General features: G+C 43.3%; 1 protein-coding gene across 1 annotated transcript in view; it reads right to left on the reverse strand.

The window, feature by feature from the left end:
* Positions 1-19810, reverse strand: part of LOC120057485 (connector enhancer of kinase suppressor of ras 2-like) — a 52764-nt gene that overhangs the window by 10779 nt on the left and 22175 nt on the right. Inside the window, 12 exon segments of the mRNA XM_039006089.1 lie at positions 1050-1557; positions 1768-1871; positions 2027-2094; positions 2306-2377; positions 9437-9510; positions 9691-9869; positions 10006-10048; positions 10178-10353; positions 11498-11587; positions 12075-12280; positions 15240-15373; positions 18996-19142. Coding sequence (XP_038862017.1) covers positions 1050-1557; positions 1768-1871; positions 2027-2094; positions 2306-2377; positions 9437-9510; positions 9691-9869; positions 10006-10048; positions 10178-10353; positions 11498-11587; positions 12075-12280; positions 15240-15373; positions 18996-19142 — 1801 coding nt within the window.

Genomic DNA, 19810 nt, shown 5'->3' on the forward strand with positions numbered 1-19810 from the left:
CAGTGCCTGACCTCATTAATGCTCTTTTGGCTGAATGGAAGCGAGTCCCAACAGCAATGTTCCAACATCTAGTTGAATGCCTTCCCAGAAGAGTAGAGGCTGTTGTAGCAGAAAAGGGAAGACGAAGTCCATATTAGTGCCCATGATTCTGAAATGAGATGTTCAACGAGCAGGTGTCCACATACTTTTGACCATGTAGTGTATGTTGACTCAAACTTAACCAAAGGTTTTGTGTCTGGTGGTTGTCATACTTTGCTGTGCATTTGCAATACATGTTTTAGGGGTCAGCAATACATTTGTTTTGGGGGTCAGTTGTGAAGCTGTGGGGCTGTGCCTCTTGAAGTGTATCATGCAGTATTTGCTGCATGTTTTTGTGTTAGAGTCTATAGAGGGAGTAGTAGAGACAGTGAGTGATAGAGCGGCAGAGAAATTAGGACAGGAAAAAAGGCCCCTTGGGCATGTTTCTTTGTCCTCTTCAAAATTCAACGTTAACATGGGCTGAAAGGATTCTTCCTCGCCCCATCTCCCCAAACACTGCGGCGGGGCACAGCGATGTCTCTATCATGGCTGTGTGTGTGTGTGTGTGTGTGTGTGTGTGTGTGTGTGTGTGTGTGTGTGTGTGTGTGTGGAAGACATCGAGGAGGGGGCCGGGCTGCCAGGATGAATTAGTGTCAATTAGGACACTAAGATTTCCCCTCACTTTAGAATGGTGTCCTGGAGATCTGTAGGGATGGGGGATGGGGCTGGTCTAAATCTCAGACAATCAGCAATGTCTGTGACACAGACTGTGTCTGAACAATGCCTATAATTAGCAACATCATTCACCATTGGATACCAGGTTATAACCCTATAAGTAGTAATTTCCATGTAAGTATATAAAACTATTTTTACACATCAAGTTATCCTAGAATGTAACAGGGAGAGAGAGGTTAAGGTTGTTGTCACATCTCTTTCTTCTCTGTCTCGTGGTGCCATGACTCTCTATTTCATGGTGTCATGGCTGTCACGTCTTTGTCCTGTGTCTCAGTCATGTCTTAGTAATGTCTCACCTGTGTCTCTGGCCAGCTGGTAGTGGTCGTGGTCCCTGTGGTCAGAGGCGCTGGCCGAGGCTGAGAGAATGGCATGGAGCCCACTGTCTCGGGGCAGGGTGAAGCTACGTGGTTTCCCCACAGCCTCTACAGGGACACTGGGGCTGAGTTGCAGGGGCAGTGGGCCATAGTGCTCCTGCAGCAGGCTGCGCTGGGCAGGGAGGGTTGACTGGCGGCGGTACTCCACAGACAGACCTCCTCCTCCAGGGGAACACAGCAGGGCCTCCTCCAGGGGCAGGGGCAGTGTCTGCAGGTAGTGTAGCCCCGTGCTGCCCAAGGGCGTCTCAATCAGGTCCTGCCACGAACGCCGTTGGCTGGAGGACTTCTGGCCAGGCGAGATGCCGCCTCCGCTGCTGCTTCCCTCCTGTGGCTCGGGGTGGAACTCCTCATGAGAGGAGCGTGACTGGAAGGTCTCAGAGGAGGAAAGGCGTCCGTGTTTGGGCTCCAGGTATGGACTCATCTGGGACACCTACAGAGAACCAGACAGAGAGGTGTCATGGCATAGCATTGGTAATTAATGTATATACCTGAATATTTTTTTGTAAAGGGAAGAGACTCAGCTAGAGAGGTATATAATGGCATTGTAACAATAATGTAAATAACAGGAGGATTAGAAAAGAGGGAAGAGTCCAGATTAAAACTATGCACAGAGTAGCTTTTCACAGAAAGAGTGACTTACCGAGGGGGGCCCGGGGTAGGTATCGTAGGGGGGAGGAGGGCTGTCCTGTTTGGGCATGGTTGAAGGCATCTCCATGTCCTCATGGTCACTTTCACTCCAGTAGTCTGGTCATGATGACAAGGATGAAGCAGAGAAGAGGACACGTCACCATCAGAAAGAGACAATGTGGAGGATTTTCTAAAGTAGACGTAGGGCAAACGAAGCAGCTCTTAGCCTCTATTATTGTCAACTATATTAATGTGTATTCACGTATTCTCACCCTGGTCCTGTCGGATCCTCTCCTGCTCCGAGTAACCTGCCACTGCCATGGTCAGACGACTCAGCCACCTGTGAGGGAACAACATTAATGACCCCATTCCAAATCTCACACACCACACACCATTCTGTTATCTCCTGCTGTTTTTGCATCTCACATCAGCTCACCTGGTCATCTGCCTAGCCCTATTTGTCAAAACCTTTCAGTTTTTCTCACCTCCTTGTCTCTGCTTGTCTCCCCTCCGTGTTAGCTACAGTAATAATGTCTGACAGTGACTCTCACCTGTTCATGTCATCCGCATTGTCTGCTGCAAAGTAGAAACTCTTGATCTTTGGATGGCAGGCCTTGAAAGCACTGGAACACAGAAACATGTGGTCAGGGACAGATTATACCATACGGTAAATAGTGCTGAGCGGTTAGTGCTTTTTGAGGTCGGTTATGTTCGGTTAAATAATCACGGTTTTTGGTTTCGATAAGTTTTTCATACATTATGAAATACATTATGAAATACAGCTTTTTAATGGACATTCCAAAGCCAAAAATAGTGAGCATTTAATTGCCAAAACATTTAAAATATTCCATTCTCTGTCACGTCCACATTGGGTAGACACCAATAGAAAAATAGGAAATTACTATGAAATAATAAAATATTTCAGTTATGTGTATTACTTTGTTTGATTTGATGACTTTATTATTTTTCATTTCTTCAAGTCATCTCATCTCTGCTCAGGCACTAGCAGCCAAACCTAACTTTATCTGTGTGCTCCCCATACTGTACTGTCTTCAGTCATCCTATTTAGCTAGCCAGCCTAAGTAGCCTATGCTGCAGAACTGTCTGACAAAATTATTTTACTAGTTCTTCAACGTAGATAAGATATACTTTCACGAACTGTCTCTGTCCCTCTCGTCGTTGTGTTGTGAACATTCCTCTCTCATGTGGTCTGTGTTTATCTAACCCAGGGTTGCCAGGTCAAGCAAAAAATGTCAAGCCCAATGACACCTCTAAACCCACCCAAAAGACCTGAAAACTAGCCTAATTTTTCTATATACAATAAAGCCTTTTTCCATAACGTTATCGAGCCAATTAAGAAGGAATATCAGTGTATCTTGTAATGACATTAGAAGCAAAATTTGTGTTTCCTCCAAATATTAATTATTTTAGTTTCCATTCTATAGTTTCTATACTATGCATTGTGCATGTAACATGAACAATTATGAAAGTGTTTTTGCTTTGTGAGGGGTGTGATTTGAGTAGCTATAAGAGATAATTGTTTTCCATGAACTTTGCACAGTGAGTAGTCACCGCCCTGAAGTGAGGTCAAGGAGCATGCCAGCCTGCCGGAACCACCCCTTTCCAGCAAAAGGTATAAATGATGGGTTGGACCAGAAAAGCATGAAGCTGCAGCTGCGCATTTAAAGTGATTTGAACTTTGAATCTCAACACGAGGTGGAGACGATAAACTCACCTCCCAGACAATCATTGGTACGAGTGATTAGCTGTTTTAAGTAAAGTGTCTTAGAAAGCGAATTTAAGTAGGATCATCCTGTTACTGTGCTCAAACCATCGATACAGCTGGCTAGCCTATCTTCAAAGAAGCCTCTTCAAGAGTGAATGGAAGGAAAGTCAACTCTGTAGTTCTGTTCAGGACTACACGACAAGTTACCGGATACCGAACAACTTCAAAGAAGGACAACAGTAGAAGACTTGTTGGAACCATTTCGGACAATCAGAGCCTTACAAGCGTGCTGCGAAAAGGCCCAACGCCCTTTCCAAGGCTGCCCTGTTTACCCGAGAGATCCCCGGGTGAACCCAGGCATTTCACGTAAATACATTCATGATTTCTTGCTCAAAGTGGGCGGCTGTTCATGTGCAAAGTATTTGGTTACTGTAGGTGAGAGTAGTTTCTGAATGTACCAATGTTAAGTGCCTCTGTCCCTCTCTCTCTCCATCTCCATCTCTTCTTTAACTAGTTAAAGAGCGCTCTCGAGTTGCCCCAGATCCAAATCAGTTAATTGTTACATGATTCATTTAAAATCGGGTAACAATTAAAGATAATTAGTTAATTTGATAAATAACAGTCTCCAGATTAATATTAAAGTCAAGTCACGACAATATGTACAGTAACAGTCAAAAGTCTGGACACACCTTCTCATTCAAGGGTTTTTCTTTATATTTACTATTTTATACATTGTAGAATAATAGTGAAGACATCAAAACCATGAAATAACACATATGAAATCATGTAGTAAAAAAAAGTGTTAAACAAATCAAAATATATTTTGCCTTGAAGACAGCTTTGCACACTCTTGGCATTCTCTCAACCAGCTTCACCTGGAATGCTTTTCCAACAGTCTTGAAGGAGTTCCCACATATGCTGGGCACTTGTTGGCTGCTTTTCCTTCACTCTGCGGTCCAACTCAATCCAAACCATCTCAACTGGGTTGAGGTCGGGTGATTGTGGAGGCCAGGTCATCTGATGCAGCACTTCATCACTCTTCTTCTTGGTCAAATAACCCATACACAGTCTGGAGGTGTGTTGGGTCATTGTCCTGTTGAAAAACAAATGATAGTCCCACTAATCGCAAACCAGATGGGATGGCATATCGCTGCAGAATGATGTGGTAGCCATGCTGGTTAAGTGTTACTTGCATTTTAAATTAATCACAGACATTGTCACCAGCAAAGCAACCCCACACCATCAAACCTCCTCCTCCATGCTTCACGGTTGGAACCACACATGCAGAGATCATCTGTTCACCTACACTGCGTCTCACAAAGACACAACCAAACATTTCAAATTTGGACTCATCAGATCAAAGGACAGATTTCCACTGGTCTAATGTCCATTGCTTGTGTTTCTTGGCCCAAGCAAGTCTGTTCTTCTTATTTGTGTCCTTTAGTAGTGGTTTCTTTGCAGCAATTCGACCATAAAGGCCTGATTCTTGCAGTCTCCTCTGAACAGTTGATGTTGAGATGTGTCTGTTACCTGAACTCTCTGAGGCATTTATTTGGGCTGCAATTTCTGAGGCTGGTAATTCTAATGAACTTATCCTCTGCAGCAGAGGTAATTCTGTCTTCCTTTCTGTGGCGGTCGTCATTAGAGCCAGCTTCATCATACCGCTTGATGGTTTTTGCGACTGCACTTGAAGAAACTTTCAAAGTTCTTGAAATGTTCCGCATTGACTGACCTTCATGTTTGAAGTAATGACAGACTGTTGTTTCTTTTTGCTTATTTGAGCTGTTCTTGCCATAATATGGACTTGGTATTTTACCAATAGGGCTATCTTCTGTATACCATCTTTACCTTGTCACAACACAACTGATTGGCTCAAACGCATTAAGAAGGAAAGAAATTCCACAAATTAACTAATTAATTAAGGCACACCTGTTAATTGAAATGCATTCCAGGTGACTACCTCATGAAGCTGGTTGAGAGAATGCCAGAGTGTGCAAAGCTGTCATCAAGGCAAAGAGTGGCTACTTTGAAGAATCTCAAATATAAAATGTATTTTGATTTGTTTAGCACTTTTTTGGTTACTACATGATTCCATATATGTTATTTCATAGTGTTGATGTCTTCACGATTATTCTACAATGTAGAAAATAGTAAAAATAAAGACAAACCCTTGAATGAGTAGGTGTGTCCAAACTTTTGACTGGTACTGTATATGTATATCAATTCAAAATGCTTGTCAACAACAGCCAGTGTTTATTGTTTTGTATTTGATTTACCTGTTTTACCTCAAAGCTCATCAATAAGCTAAGGACCCTGGGACTAAACACCTCCCTCTGCAACTGGATCCAGGACTTCCTGGCGGGCCGCCCGCAGGTGTAAGAGTAGGTAACAGCACATCTGCCACGCTGATCCTCAACACAGGGGCCCCTCAGGGGGGCGTGCTCAGTCTCCTCCTGTACACCCTGTTCACTCATGACTGAACGGCCAGGCACAACTCCAACACCATCATTAAGTTTGCCGATGACACAACAGTGGTAGGCCTGATCACCGACAACGACGAGACAACCTATAGGGAGGAGGTCAGAGACCAGGACAACAACCTCTCCCTCAACGTGATCAATATAAAGGAGATGATTGTGGACTACAGGAAAAAGAGGACCGAGCACGCCCCCATTCTCATCAACGGGGCTGCAGTGGAGCAGGTTGAGAGCTTCAAGTTCCTTGGTGTCCACATCACCAACAAACTAACATGGTCCAAGCATACCAAGACAGTCGTGAAGAGGGCACGACAAAACCTATTCCTCCTCAGGAGACTGAAAAGATTTGGCATGGGTCCTCAGATCCTCAAAAGGTTATACAGCTGCACCATTGAGAGCATCATGACTGGTTGCATCACGGCCTGGTATGGCAACTGCTCGGCCTCCAACCGCAAGGCACTACAGAGGGTAGTGCGAACGGCCCAGTACATCACTGGGGCCAAGCTTCTTGCCATCCAGGACCTCTATACCAGGCGGTGTCAGAGGAAGGCCCTAAAAATTGTCAAAGACTCCAGCCACCCTAGTCATAGACTGTTCTCTCTGCTACTGCACGGCAAGCGGTACCGGAGCGCCAAGTCTAGTTCCAAGAGGCTTCTGAACAGCTTCTACCACCAAGCCATAAGACTCCTGAACACCTAATCAAATGGCTAACCAGACTATTTGCATTGCCCCCCCCTTTCCCCCTCTTTTACACCGCTACTACTCTTTGTTGCATAGTCACTTTAATAACTCTACCTTCATGTACATATTACCTCAACTAACCGGTGCCCCCGCACATTGACTCTATATACAGGGGGGTACCGGTACAGTCTCGCTATTGTTATTTTACTGCTGCTCTTTAATTACTTGTTACTTTTACTTCTTATTCTTATCCGTATTTTTTAAAACTGCATTGTTGGTTAGGTGCTCGTAAGTAAGCATTTCACCTGTTTATTCGGCGCATGTGACTAATACAATTTGATTTGATTTGATTTGAATGAGTAAACTTTTGACTGTTACTGTATATGTATATGAATTGAAAATGCTTGTCAACCACAGCCAGTGTTTATTTTTTTGAAATTGTTTTACCTGTTGCCTAATCCAGGGGCGCAACTTTGGTTTTAGAAGTGAGGGGGACATAATCATATATATTATTTTTTATCCAGTCAGATAAACACTCCAAACAGGCTACCCGACCGTTCGGAGGCATCCGCATGGTCCTAAAGCACACCGTTGCCTCGTTTTGTATCACATTCTAATTATAAAACAGGGGTGACGAAAATGCAATTTCAGAATGTGGGGGGACATGTCCCCAGTGAAAGGTGCACCCCTGGCCTAATCTGACTACTGTTACCGTCAATCTAATGCATTCATAATAACACAAGTCTACAACAACAATACAATGAAGTCATAGTCTATTTATTCAATTGGTTTGCCAGCTAAAGGTAGGCTAAACAAGTGACACAAATTGATTTGCAATAACTCGTCATTTCAACATATTTATTTTATTAAATGGTAGCCTACAATGGCATATACATTAATAGGCTACTTGATAGCCAACATAGGCAAATGTATAATTCTCCACATTAGCCTAATGTCAGTTTCATTGAGGACTTTCCCCATAAAAACAACTATGTGAGGAAGTTCCATAACTTGCATTTCAAATTTCCACTCGGGCAGCCCCTGAGACCCAAGAACTGCGCATGCATAAAGCGCTTGATACCGTTTTATTTAAGCAGTCAACATTAGAATGCAGTTTAAACCACCTCTGAGCGAATTTATGTAATGCGCTCTAGTGTGCCTAAAGTAATTTTCCAGTGCTTTTTCTCCATTATTTATTGATGTGCATTAGTTCTAGTGTAATAATATGTTTTCTGGAAAAAAGGGTTGGAAATAGGTGTCTCCATAATGACAATCTAAATAGCCTACCTACAACTGGGAAAAAGGGTTGGAAATAGGTGTCTCCATAATGACAATCTAAATAGCCTACCTACAACTGGGAAAAAGGGTTGGAAATAGGTGTCTCCATAATGACAATCTAAATAGCCTACCTACAACTGGGAAAAAGGGTTGGAAATAGGTGTCTCCATAATGACAATCTAAATAGCCTACCTACAACTGGGAAAAAGGGTTGGAAATAGGTGTCTCCATAATGACAATCTAAATAGCCTACCTACAACTGGGAAAAAGGGTTGGAAATAGGTGTCTCCATAATGACAATCTAAATAGCCTACCTACAACTGGGAAAAAGTTGTCACAATGTGCACGCGTGCTGCTCTCTCTCCTCTCGCTCACGTGACACAGCCAATAAATGTAGTGCTCTCTCAACACACACGCACACACTCCTCCGGCCCTCCACGCCACTCACTCATTCAGCAACAGACTGCCTGACTGTCAGCAGCAGGTCACAGTAAAATATATATTTTTTAAGAAAAATGTCATTCGGCCGCGGTGCAACATAAAAATAGCCCAAAAACCTGCAACCCGCGGCCAATACATTGTTGATAACAATACATTGTTATCAAAGTAGTCCAATTTATCTGGAAACCCACGAACATGCAACACTGATCTAACCTTTCTTTTTCTATCCAGTTAAATAAACACTCCAAACAGCCTACCCGACCTCTCGGGGGCGTCCGCAAAATCCTAAAGCACACCGTTGCCTCATTTTGTATCACATTCCAATGATAAAACTGGGGGGGAACATAAATGCAATTTCAGAATGTGGGGGGACATGTCCCCCCCGTCCCCAGTGAAAGTTGCGCCCCTGCGTAAAAGTGTGTCCATCCAGAGATCTGTATATAATGGCGAGATGCTATTGTCTCCGTCCTAACCATGGGAGTCGTTGTCCCAAAGGCAGGAAGGCAGGCAACACATTTAAATCCAAAATAAGCCCATAGAAACGCATTGGGCTTATTTTGGACAGATTTTGACGAGAGTAAAACCTCTCGCTTCGCCTCTTCCCCTCTGATCCATCTCTGTCCAAAAAAGAAAAAACTGGCGCAATGGATTATAGGATTATAGTTAATTACCACGTTTCTGAGCTAAATTAGGTTGAATATTTGCGAACTACAACTCCCTTTAGCCCAGCGTTCCACATAGTTCTTGACTTGATTTCTGTTTTGAAAGATTTCTCTAGAGCAACGTCACGCTGGGCTCACAAAAAACAAACTAAATGGAATTCAAGTAATTGAACCGACGTCGGTCAATTAGTTGTTTAATAACAACAACAAAAAATGAAATGTCGGTTAATCGCTCAGCACTAACTGTAAGTATTCTGGGGCACAAACACAGGTTGCATATACTGAACATATATTGTATTTAAAGACTCACACACTGCATTCTAAATAGATTCAAACAAACACATGCCAAGGTTCACACAGACAAACAGACTACAAGACTCACATATTAATTTATTGTATACAAATGCATGTACTCACTACTTCCTACGGCACTCAGATGCACGATCAATCTTGAATTCTGGGAGACTAACAAAGCCCTCTGCCTTTTCATCCTGAGGGAGGAAAAAACATAATATCATACACTGTTCTGAGTCTGACAAACATTACTTTTCTGAGTTACAAAAAATATAGAGGGATGGTTAACATTTTCACAAGATAATCAAGAGACGATGCAGAGAGGGAGTCACAGTACAACAAATTAGCAAGTTTGTCAGTATCACTCACACACTCACCTCCTCATTCATGTACCAGTATAGGCAGGTATCTTTCAGGATGAACCAGTATTTCTTCCACTTCTGGGAGAAGTAGCTTTTAGCATCCTTCTTTTTCCACAGCCAGCCCTCACAGTCCCCCCGTCCCAGGTCCTTACATGAGATACGCCTCTTACTGATGGAGGACAAAGAGTCACCAGCTGTAGGGAGGAGAGAGGAGTATCGATGAAACAACTGTATTGGGTGGTCTGCATCAGATTACATTTAAGGTATGTAGTGTATATTTGAAAATGTACATGCGTTGTGGACTGTAGGTTTTGAATAACTGACCTTTACTCTTCTTCCTAGACCTTGAGCGCAGCGAGGATCGTTCAAACATCTACAAAATAACACACAGGAAAATTAGAGATATCAAACCACTGTGCTCAGACCTCTATATATCTAATCATAATCACAACAAAAAAAAGCGTCAGTGTTGTCTCAGGGCCCTGGGACCAATGGGACTTACATGGTAGAGGGAGGCGGAGTCAGAGCCGGACGTGGAGACTTCCATCTGGAGGGCTGGGAGGAGGGCGTAGTGGGCGGGGCTGCCCTTGTCACTCTTCTTCCTGCTGCGTCCTGTCAGGTACTCCTCTGGCATGGCCTTGTCCTCACTCTGATTCACATAGCACAGCAGGGAGTTCTCTACGAGAGCAGGGGAGGCCAGCAATTAGATCACTTTGTCTAACGCCATTTGATTATATCGGCCTACTATGTGTAAATCATTTCTACCTACTGAATAGTCATTGTGCTGTTACTTTGTCACTACAAACTTTAAACAACAGTGAAAAACAAGCCAAAAGCCAATTCTAGAGATTGTGTAATGATTGCTTGGATGAAAAGGGACAGTTGTGTGACTTGTGGACTTAGTCATGTCATTAGGGCCTTGAGGCTACAGCAAGGCCCCTGATGAACATCCTCCATCTGACTCTTATAGGCTAGTTTTGAGAGCCATGTCATTGGGCAGTGTAATTTATGTTTTGTGTAATCCTGTGGTGTGTCCAGGCATTCAGCTTTAGGGCTCTGAGGCTTTACTCGGTCTTGTCATTCAGACAAATGCCTAGGCTTCACTCAAACCCCATTATTGTACTGAACCAACAGAGCCATTTCTAAAGGATTGTCATTATTCTGATATTTGCAAGACATCTTCCCAAACAATTGAAAGAAATATTGCCTTTAGGCAATACGTCAAGATACTGCCTCTTGCCAAATATACGGATAATACAGCACCCTCACTGAAGCTGAAAAGCCCAGGGGGAAAATAAACTGACTGCCATTGGGAATTAAAAACACAACATCACAGTGGCTGCCTCTCAGACTGAACCAAGGCCATTCGCTCTCTTCCTACTCTGCTTGCCACCAGGCCTGGCAGCAATCAATCAAACCAAGCAAATCTTAGGAAGAGCCTGGTTACAGTTGCCAAGGCAACGACATACCTTCAAGACCCAAAAGCAAAGAGAGAGAGAGGCAGAGAGTCACTGAGAGAAATGGGTGAGATTGAAAGAGAAAGAGAGTAGGAGGGACTAACAAAGATACACAGAAAGAAGAGACCGGAAAAGAGGGACAGATAGAGAGGAGGATAGCTAATTCAGCATCATATCTATTATGCACTGAGCCCTGCCTGGCTGCTCAGCTTCCTAGTCCCTTGGCTAAGACATCTGAGATGGGGAGGCAGAAAACCCAATTATGAGAGATATCCACCCACTCACCTCTGCTGCTATAGCTCTCTCTTTCTGTCTCCCCTCTCTTTTTATCTCTCCCTTTCTCTCCATCCCGGCCTCCCACTCACCTCTCCTGCTCTCTCTCTTCAGCTTGGCCGGGTCTTCATAGTCTCCCACCCAGTTATATTCCACTGGCATGGAGATGGGCCTAAGCCTGCCTGGAGCACGCAGCACAGATAACACACAACATTACAGACCTACCCAGGAAAATCTAAGAGCTACAAACAGCCTATATTAACAATACAGTGACACAAACATCACAAACACAGCAGGCATTGTATACAGATGTAGGATCGCTCATTTTGCTACAGCAGGAAAATAATCCTGCAGCAACAGGAAATGTGAATTATTATGTGTATTATAATTAATGAGCATTTTTGTAGGGGTTGATACATTTTTTGTTAGGGCAAATCAAGTCTGAGATGTTCAAAGTGGAGATTACAAACTTTAGAAGCATTTTTAAAACAGAAATACACTACAAGTTTGCAGGAAAATTTTCGCAGCAACAAAAGAGTGATCAAATCTGTAGGAAGTGCACCACATGCATCTCTCATACAAACCAACAGGCTTGGACTGGGTCATATCATACAGTATATGGGGGACTGACATCCCTCATGCAAATATGCGGTTTGGACTGGGTCATACCATAAGTGGGGGTGCAGTCCCTGCGGACAGGTGGAGGCCCGTGGTTCTGGTCGTATTCGTAGCAGTACAGAACGGCATCCTCCTCCACCAGAGGGAAACGTCGGCGACACTCCTGGTCCAGGAAGGAGTTGGGGGACTCAGAGCCCTTGGCCACCGGGATGTCAGTTTGGAGGTCGTCGTCACCTGATAGATTTCCCTTGTCGTCTCTGCAGCACAGATCATGGAGAGAGTCTGTTCGCCTATGGAGCATCGACTGCATGGGTAAACTTCAACAAAGTCATATACTACAAGGCACATAAATCCCCCCACAAAAGGGAACAAACTGACTAAATTCACAGAGTGAAGTAATTACACAGGTAAACCACTACACTATTTCACTGCAGATAATAACATAAAACATAATCAAAGTACATTATACAGTGACTACACTGTGTAATCCCTAAGGTAAGGCATACAGTATAAACAGTGACTACACTGTGTAATCCCTAAGGTAAGGCATACAGTATGAACAGTGACTACACTGTGTAATCCCCAAGGTAAGGCATGCAGTATGAACAGTGACTACACTGTGTAATCCCCAAGGTAAGGCATGCAGTATGAACAGTGACTACACTGTGTAATCCCCAAGGTAAGGCATGCAGTATGAACAGTGACTACACTGTGTAATCCCCAAGGTAAGGCATGCAGTATGAACAGTGACTACATAGTGTAATCCCTAAGGTAAGGCATACAGTATAAACAGTGACTACACTGTGTAATCCCTAAGGTAAGGCATACAGTATGAACAGTGACTACACTGTGTAATCCCCAAGGTAAGGCATACAGTATAAACAGTGACTACACTGTGTAATCCCTAAGGTAAGGCATACAGTATAAACAGTGACTACACTGTGTAATCCCTAAGGTAAGGCATACAGTATAAACAGTGACTACATAGTGTAATCCCTAAGGTAAGGCATACAGTATGAACAGTGTGTCACGATCGTCAAAGGGACTGAGAGAGGACCAAGGCGCAGCGCGTGGAAAGTACATCTTCTTTTTATTTAAAGAAGGAAAAAACAAAACAAACCAACAAAACAGACGACCGTGAAGCTATACAAACATAAGTGCTGACACAAAACACTTCGACATAGACAATTCCCCACAAACAGCTAAAGCCTATGGTTGCCTTAAATATGGCTCCCAATCAGAGACAACAATAACCAGCTGTCTCTAATTGAGACCCAATTCAGGCAACCATAGACTTTCCTAGATACCTACACTCAACCATAGACACAGCTAGACTTCTATACTAAACATAAACCCAACTACTCTACTAAACCCCCTAAACCTTACAACCACCCTAGACACTACAAAAAACACATACATTCCCCATGTCACACCCTGACCTAACTAAAATAATTAAGAAAACAAAGAATACTAAGGCCAGGGCGTGACACAGTGACTACATAGTGTAATCCCTAAGGTAAGGCATACAGTATGAACAGTGACTACACTGTGTAATCCCCAAGGTAAGGCATACAGTATGAACAGTGACTACACTGTGTAATCCCCAAGGTAAGGCATACAGTATGAACAGTGACTACACTGTGTAATCCTTCAAGTAAGGCATACAGTATGAACAGTGACTACACTGTGTAATCCCTAAGGTAAGGCATACAGTATAAACAGTGACTACATAGTGTAATCCCTAAGGTAAGGCATGCAGTATGAACAGTGACTACACTGTGTAATCCCTAAGGTAAGGCATACAGTATGAACAGTGACTACACTGTGTAATCCCCAAGGTAAGGCATACAGTATGAACAGTGACTACACTGTGTAATCCCCAAGGTAAGGCATGCAGTATGAACAGTGACTACACTGTGTAATCCCCAAGGTAAGGCATACAGTATAAACAGTGACTACACTGTGTAATCCCCAAGGTAAGGCATGCAGTATGAACAGTGACTACACTGTGTAATCCCCAAGGTAAGGCATGCAGTATGAACAGTGACTACACTGTGTAATCCCTAAGGTAAGGCATGCAGTATGAACAGTGACTACACTGTGTAATCCCTAAGGTAAGGCATGCAGTATGAACAGTGACTACACTGTGTAATCCCCAAGGTAAGGCATACAGTATGAACAGTGACTACACTGTGTAATCCCCAAGGTAAGGCATACAGTATAAACAGTGACTACACTGTGTAATCCCCAAGGTAAGGCATACAGTATAAACAGTGACTACACTGTGTAATCCCTAAGGTAAGGCATACAGTATGAACAGTGACTACACTGTGTAATCCCCAAGGTAAGGCATACAGTATAAACAGTGACTACACTGTGTAATCCCTAAGGTAAGGCATGCAGTATGAACAGTGACTACACTGTGTAATCCCCAAGGTAAGGCATACAGTATAAACAGTGACTACACTGTGTAATCCCTAAGGTAAGGCATACAGTATGAACAGTGACTACACTGTGTAATCCCTAAGGTAAGGCATACAGTATGAACAGTGACTACACTGTGTAATCCCCAAGGTAAGGCATACAGTATAAACAGTGACTACACTGTGTAATCCCCAAGGTAAGGCATACAGTATGAACAGTGACTACACTGTGTAATCCCCAAGGTAAGGCATGCAGTATGAACAGTGACTACACTGTGTAATCCCCAAGGTAAGGCATGCAGTATGAACAGTGACTACACTGTGTAATCCCCAAGGTAAGGCATGCAGTATGAACAGTGACTACACTGTGTAATCCCCAAGGTAAGGCATGCAGTATGAACAGTGACTACACTGTGTAATCCCCAAGGTAAGGCATGCAGTATGAACAGTGACTACACTGTGTAATCCCTAAGGTAAGGCATGCAGTATGAACAGTGACTACACTGTGTAATCCCTAAGGTAAGGCATGCAGTATGAACAGTGACTACACTGTGTAATCCTTCAAGTAAGGCATGCAGTATGAACAGTGACTACACTGTGTAATCCCTAAGGTAAGGCATGCAGTATGAACAGTGACTACACTGTGTAATCCCCAAGGTAAGGCATACAGTATGAACAGTGACTACACTGTGTAATCCTTCAAGTAAGGCATGCAGTATAAACAGTGACTACACTGTGTAATCCCTAAAGTAAGGCATACAGTATGTCAAAGTGAGGCAGCTTGTGTGTGTACCTGGGGGTGTATGGTTCCTCAGGGGGCGGGGGGATGAAAAGGTCCTGCAGGGCACAGCTGTCCCTCCTGGAAGGGGTGCTCAGGGTACTGGTGGGTGTGGCCACACTGCTGCTGGGGCTCTGAGGGATGATGGGCTGTGAGGAGAGAGAAACCTAGTCAGTTGCACAACTGAATGCATTCAACTGAAATGTGTCTTCCGCATGTAACCACACCCCTCTGAATCAGAGAGATGCGGAGGGATGCCTTAATCGAAATCCACGTCTTTGGCGCCTGGGGAACAGTGGGTTAACTGCCTTGCTCAGGGGCAGAATGACAGATTTTTACATTGTCGGCTCTGGGATTCGATAACCTTTCGATTACTGGCCCAACGCTCCTACCCGCCAGGCTACCTGCCGCGGGGGAGAGAGGGTGAGTTTTCTGACATACTGCTGTGATGTGTAGTTTCATAATAAATTACGATCAATCAAACCATTAAAGCTTCAATATGTAGGAAATGCTAGTCTTGTTTCTCGATTGGAGAATGGCTAGAGGCAGGGTTAGGGAAGGGAAATTGATTTGATCCTTTGCATTTGATGAATTATAAAGCATAAATCAATAACTGAATCTGGATGTATGATGAAACGAGGAGGAGGAGGGTACAGAGAGGAAAAGAGGTAAAGGAGAAGGGGGAGGAGATGAGATGAGCGTGGGATTAGGAGGCGGCAGAGCTCTGACGCGCTCCAGTTGGTCAGGGCCCCAGTGGGAGGGAGGGAAACAGCACTTAGCCCAGCGTGGGACTCAGAGGGGGACAGGGATAGAGTCACATATGCCCGTCTCATCTCCACACATACGCTTCCCTCCACGCACTAGTTCAGATACAACACCGATATTAAATAATTGTTTGGGGTAAAATATGACAGACAGACACACAGAGACAGACACATTCACAAAAAGTCACTGCTTTAACGAGACCCACGAACATGGAATGCACTCTCCTGCTTGCATACTCACCATGCACAATCAGGCACATACTATGCACATACAGAAGTTCACAAACCCTCTCAGTCATTAACCCACTGAAAAGATAGTGGTATACAGTACATAAATCACCTCTCACTAACACACAGGGCTCTATTTTAACAAACCTAACGCAATGGTAAATCTTATCACTGGTGGTAGCGCTATAGGTCCTGGGTGTGTCAGAAATACTTTTGCTATTTTCACAGCAGGAATGATGAGCTCATAGGCTGGCGGTGGTTTAGATTCATAAACAAGTTGTAGGTGTGACGAGAGCTTGGCCACTCACTGGTCAATCAATGTGTTCCATGGCTTTTTTTATTTTTTATTTCACCTTTATTTAACCAGGTAGGACAGTTGAGAACAAGTTCTCATTTACAACTGCGACCTGGCCAAGATAAAGCAAAGCAGTGCGACACAAACAACACAGAGTTACACATGGAATAAACAAACATACAGTCAATAACACAATAGAAAAATCTATATACAGTGTGTGCAAATGTAGTAAGATTAGGGAGGTAAGGCAATAAATAGGCCATAGTGGCGAAATAATTACAATTTAGCAATTAACACTGGAGTGATAGATGTGCAGAAGATGATATACAAGTAGAGATACTGGGGTGCAAAGGAGCAAAAATATAAATAACAATATGGGGATGAGGTACTTGGGTGGGCTATTTACAGATGGGCTATGTACAGGTGCAGTAATCGGTAAGCTGCTCTGACAGATGATGCTTAAAGTTATTGAGGGAGATATAAGTCTCCAGCTTCAGTGATTTTTGCTATTCGTTCCAGAGTACTGGAAGGAAAGGCGGCTAAAGTAGGAGTTGGCTTTGGGGATGACCGGTGAAATATACCTGCTGGAGCGCGCGCTACGGGTGGGTGTTGCTATGGTGACCAGTGAGCTGAGATAAGGCGGGGCTTTACCTAGCAAAGACTTATAGATGACCTGAAGCCAGTGGGTTTGGCGACAAAAATGAAGCAAGGGCCAGCCAACGAGAGCATACAGGTCGCAGTGGTGGGTAGTATATGGGGCTTTGGTGACAAAAAAGGATGGCACTGTGATAGACAACATCCAATTTGCTGAGTAGAGTGTTGGAGGCTATTTTGTAAATGACATCGCCGAAGTCAAGGATCGGTAGGATATTCAGTTTTACGAGGATATGTTTGGCAGCATAAGTGAAGGAGGCTTTGTTGCGAAATAGGAAGCCGATTCTAGATTTAATTTTGGATTGGAGATGCTTAATGTGAGTCTGGAAGGAGAGTTTACAGTCTAACCAGACACCTAGGTATTTGTAGCTGTCCACATACTCTAAGTCAGAACCGTCCAGAGTAGTGATGCTAGACGGGCGGGCGGGTGCGGGCAGCGATCGGTTGAAGAGCATGCATTTAGTTTTACTTGCATTTAAGAGCAGTTGGAGGCCACGGAAGGAGGTGTATGGCATTGAAGCTCGTCTGAAGGTTTGTTAACACAGTGTCCAAAGAAGGGCCAGAAGTATACAGAATGTTGTCGTCTGTGCAGAGGTGGATAAGAGAATCATCAGCAGCAAGAGCGACATCATTGATATATACAGAGAAAAGAGTCGGCCTGAGAATTTAACCCTGTGGCACCCCCATAATACCGCATGCGGTTGTCTCAAGTTGTGTAGGTTATTGACGGTCTTTGAGTTGCTGGGGGCACGGAATATTCTCGTCCTAGTCCACTGTGGAATGATACCAACTACGGTTTATTAAATAGCATAAGCTACAGTAACGAGTATAGCAATAGTAAAAAAAAACATCCAGTGTTTGCTCAATATGTTCAGAGTGTTAGCAGTCAACATTGTTGTAATTGCCTTAAATATTTACACACCTCAAATATCGCCACTCCTCCCATCTCAGCGCAAGTGAAATGCCACCCTATTCCATATTTACTATAAAGTAACCACTAAAAAGGAGGACCTTCTTGATGCAATTAAAGCCTTTAAGTCTAGGAAAACTCCAGGGCTGGATGGATTACCAGTTAAGGTAGTATATCAAACCTTTTTGGATGTACTCGGAGGACCGTTATTAGCATGTTTTAACCACTCCTATAAAAATGGTAGATTATCAGATACTCAACAATAAGGTCTGATTTCACTATTACTGAAACAGGACCCAAGTGGTAAATATAAAGATCCAGTCCATTTAACAAATTGGAGGTCCCTTACACTTCAGCGTTGTGATGCAAAAATTCTAGCAAAATGTATAGCGCAAAGAATTAAAAAGGTACTGTCAGATCATTTTAATCCTATTAATCCAGTTTTCTTTAACATAAACAATACATTGGAGATAATATACAGTGCTTCTTCCATTTAAGAATGATGGAGGCCACTGTGTTCTTGGGGACCATCAATGCTGCAGAAATATTTTGGTACCCTTCCCCAGATCTGTGCCTCGACACAATCCTGTCTCGGAGCTCTACGGAAAATTCATTGATTTGGAAAGGCACACACCTGTCTATATATTTCTAAAGAACAGTTTTTGATCATTATGGGGTATTGTATGTAGATTGATGAGAGGAAAAATATATGGGAGATTGGAAATGATTGGAAGTGATGCAGACAATTACATTGATAGAAGCCACAATCTATCTGCGATATTAAAGCTGATCTAATTAAAAAAAATATATAATAATAATAAAGAACCACTATTAAGGGAATAGTTTGTGATTTCAGATTCGGCCAAATGTACACCCATTCATCAGTTGTGTGGAGGTTGAAAGTGAATGTGTTGTCATACTTGCAGGGCTAAGGGTTTCCATCTCATGTTCTTCAGCAGTGCTGGGGTGGATGTCAGCGTGCTCTGTGGTCGCTTCTTCAGAGTCAGCATAACACCCCCGGGGTCCCCACGCAAAGAATTCACCAAGTTCTTCAACTGCCAGCCCACCTAGCGCCACACGCCAACAAACACACACACACACACACACACACACACACACACACACACACACACACACACACACACACACACACACACACACACACACACACACACACACACACACACACACACACACACACACACACATACATACACACACACACACACACACACATACAATGAAAAACTCATAGGGCAACATTTCGCACGAGCATAGTAGTAATCATAGAGTAGTCCTATAACAGTATGTAAACATAAGATAAATGGGGATGGACAGGGAGATAATATAAAAAATAAAAATGAATGACCTTCACCAGAGCTCGCTCTCAGCCAGAGAAGGTTAGCATTTTATAAATGTTTTCTGTAGGGTGTTACAAAATCAATGTCAAAATGTAGTTTTCTTTGCCCTATGTCATTATCAATTACATAGAATGAATCATTAGATTGTTCTTTACAATATTATAACCTTAATATACTTGTATTTGACAGTGTTGATGAAATAAGAATGTTAATTTGCTGTGACCCTTGCTAGTTTAGACTGTGCAACTCTTGGTTGTATCTCTTCCATATTTGACATTGTGAGGTGGTACCATTTGGAGGTGTTTCCAAATGTTTGGACCAATCAAAATCAACTTGATATCTTCGTCATTTTCACCTCCAGATCCTTGGCTTTC

The sequence above is a fragment of the Salvelinus namaycush genome, chromosome 12 (assembly GCF_016432855.1).
Source record: "Salvelinus namaycush isolate Seneca chromosome 12, SaNama_1.0, whole genome shotgun sequence".
Classification (NCBI taxonomy): Eukaryota; Metazoa; Chordata; class Actinopteri; order Salmoniformes; family Salmonidae; genus Salvelinus; species Salvelinus namaycush.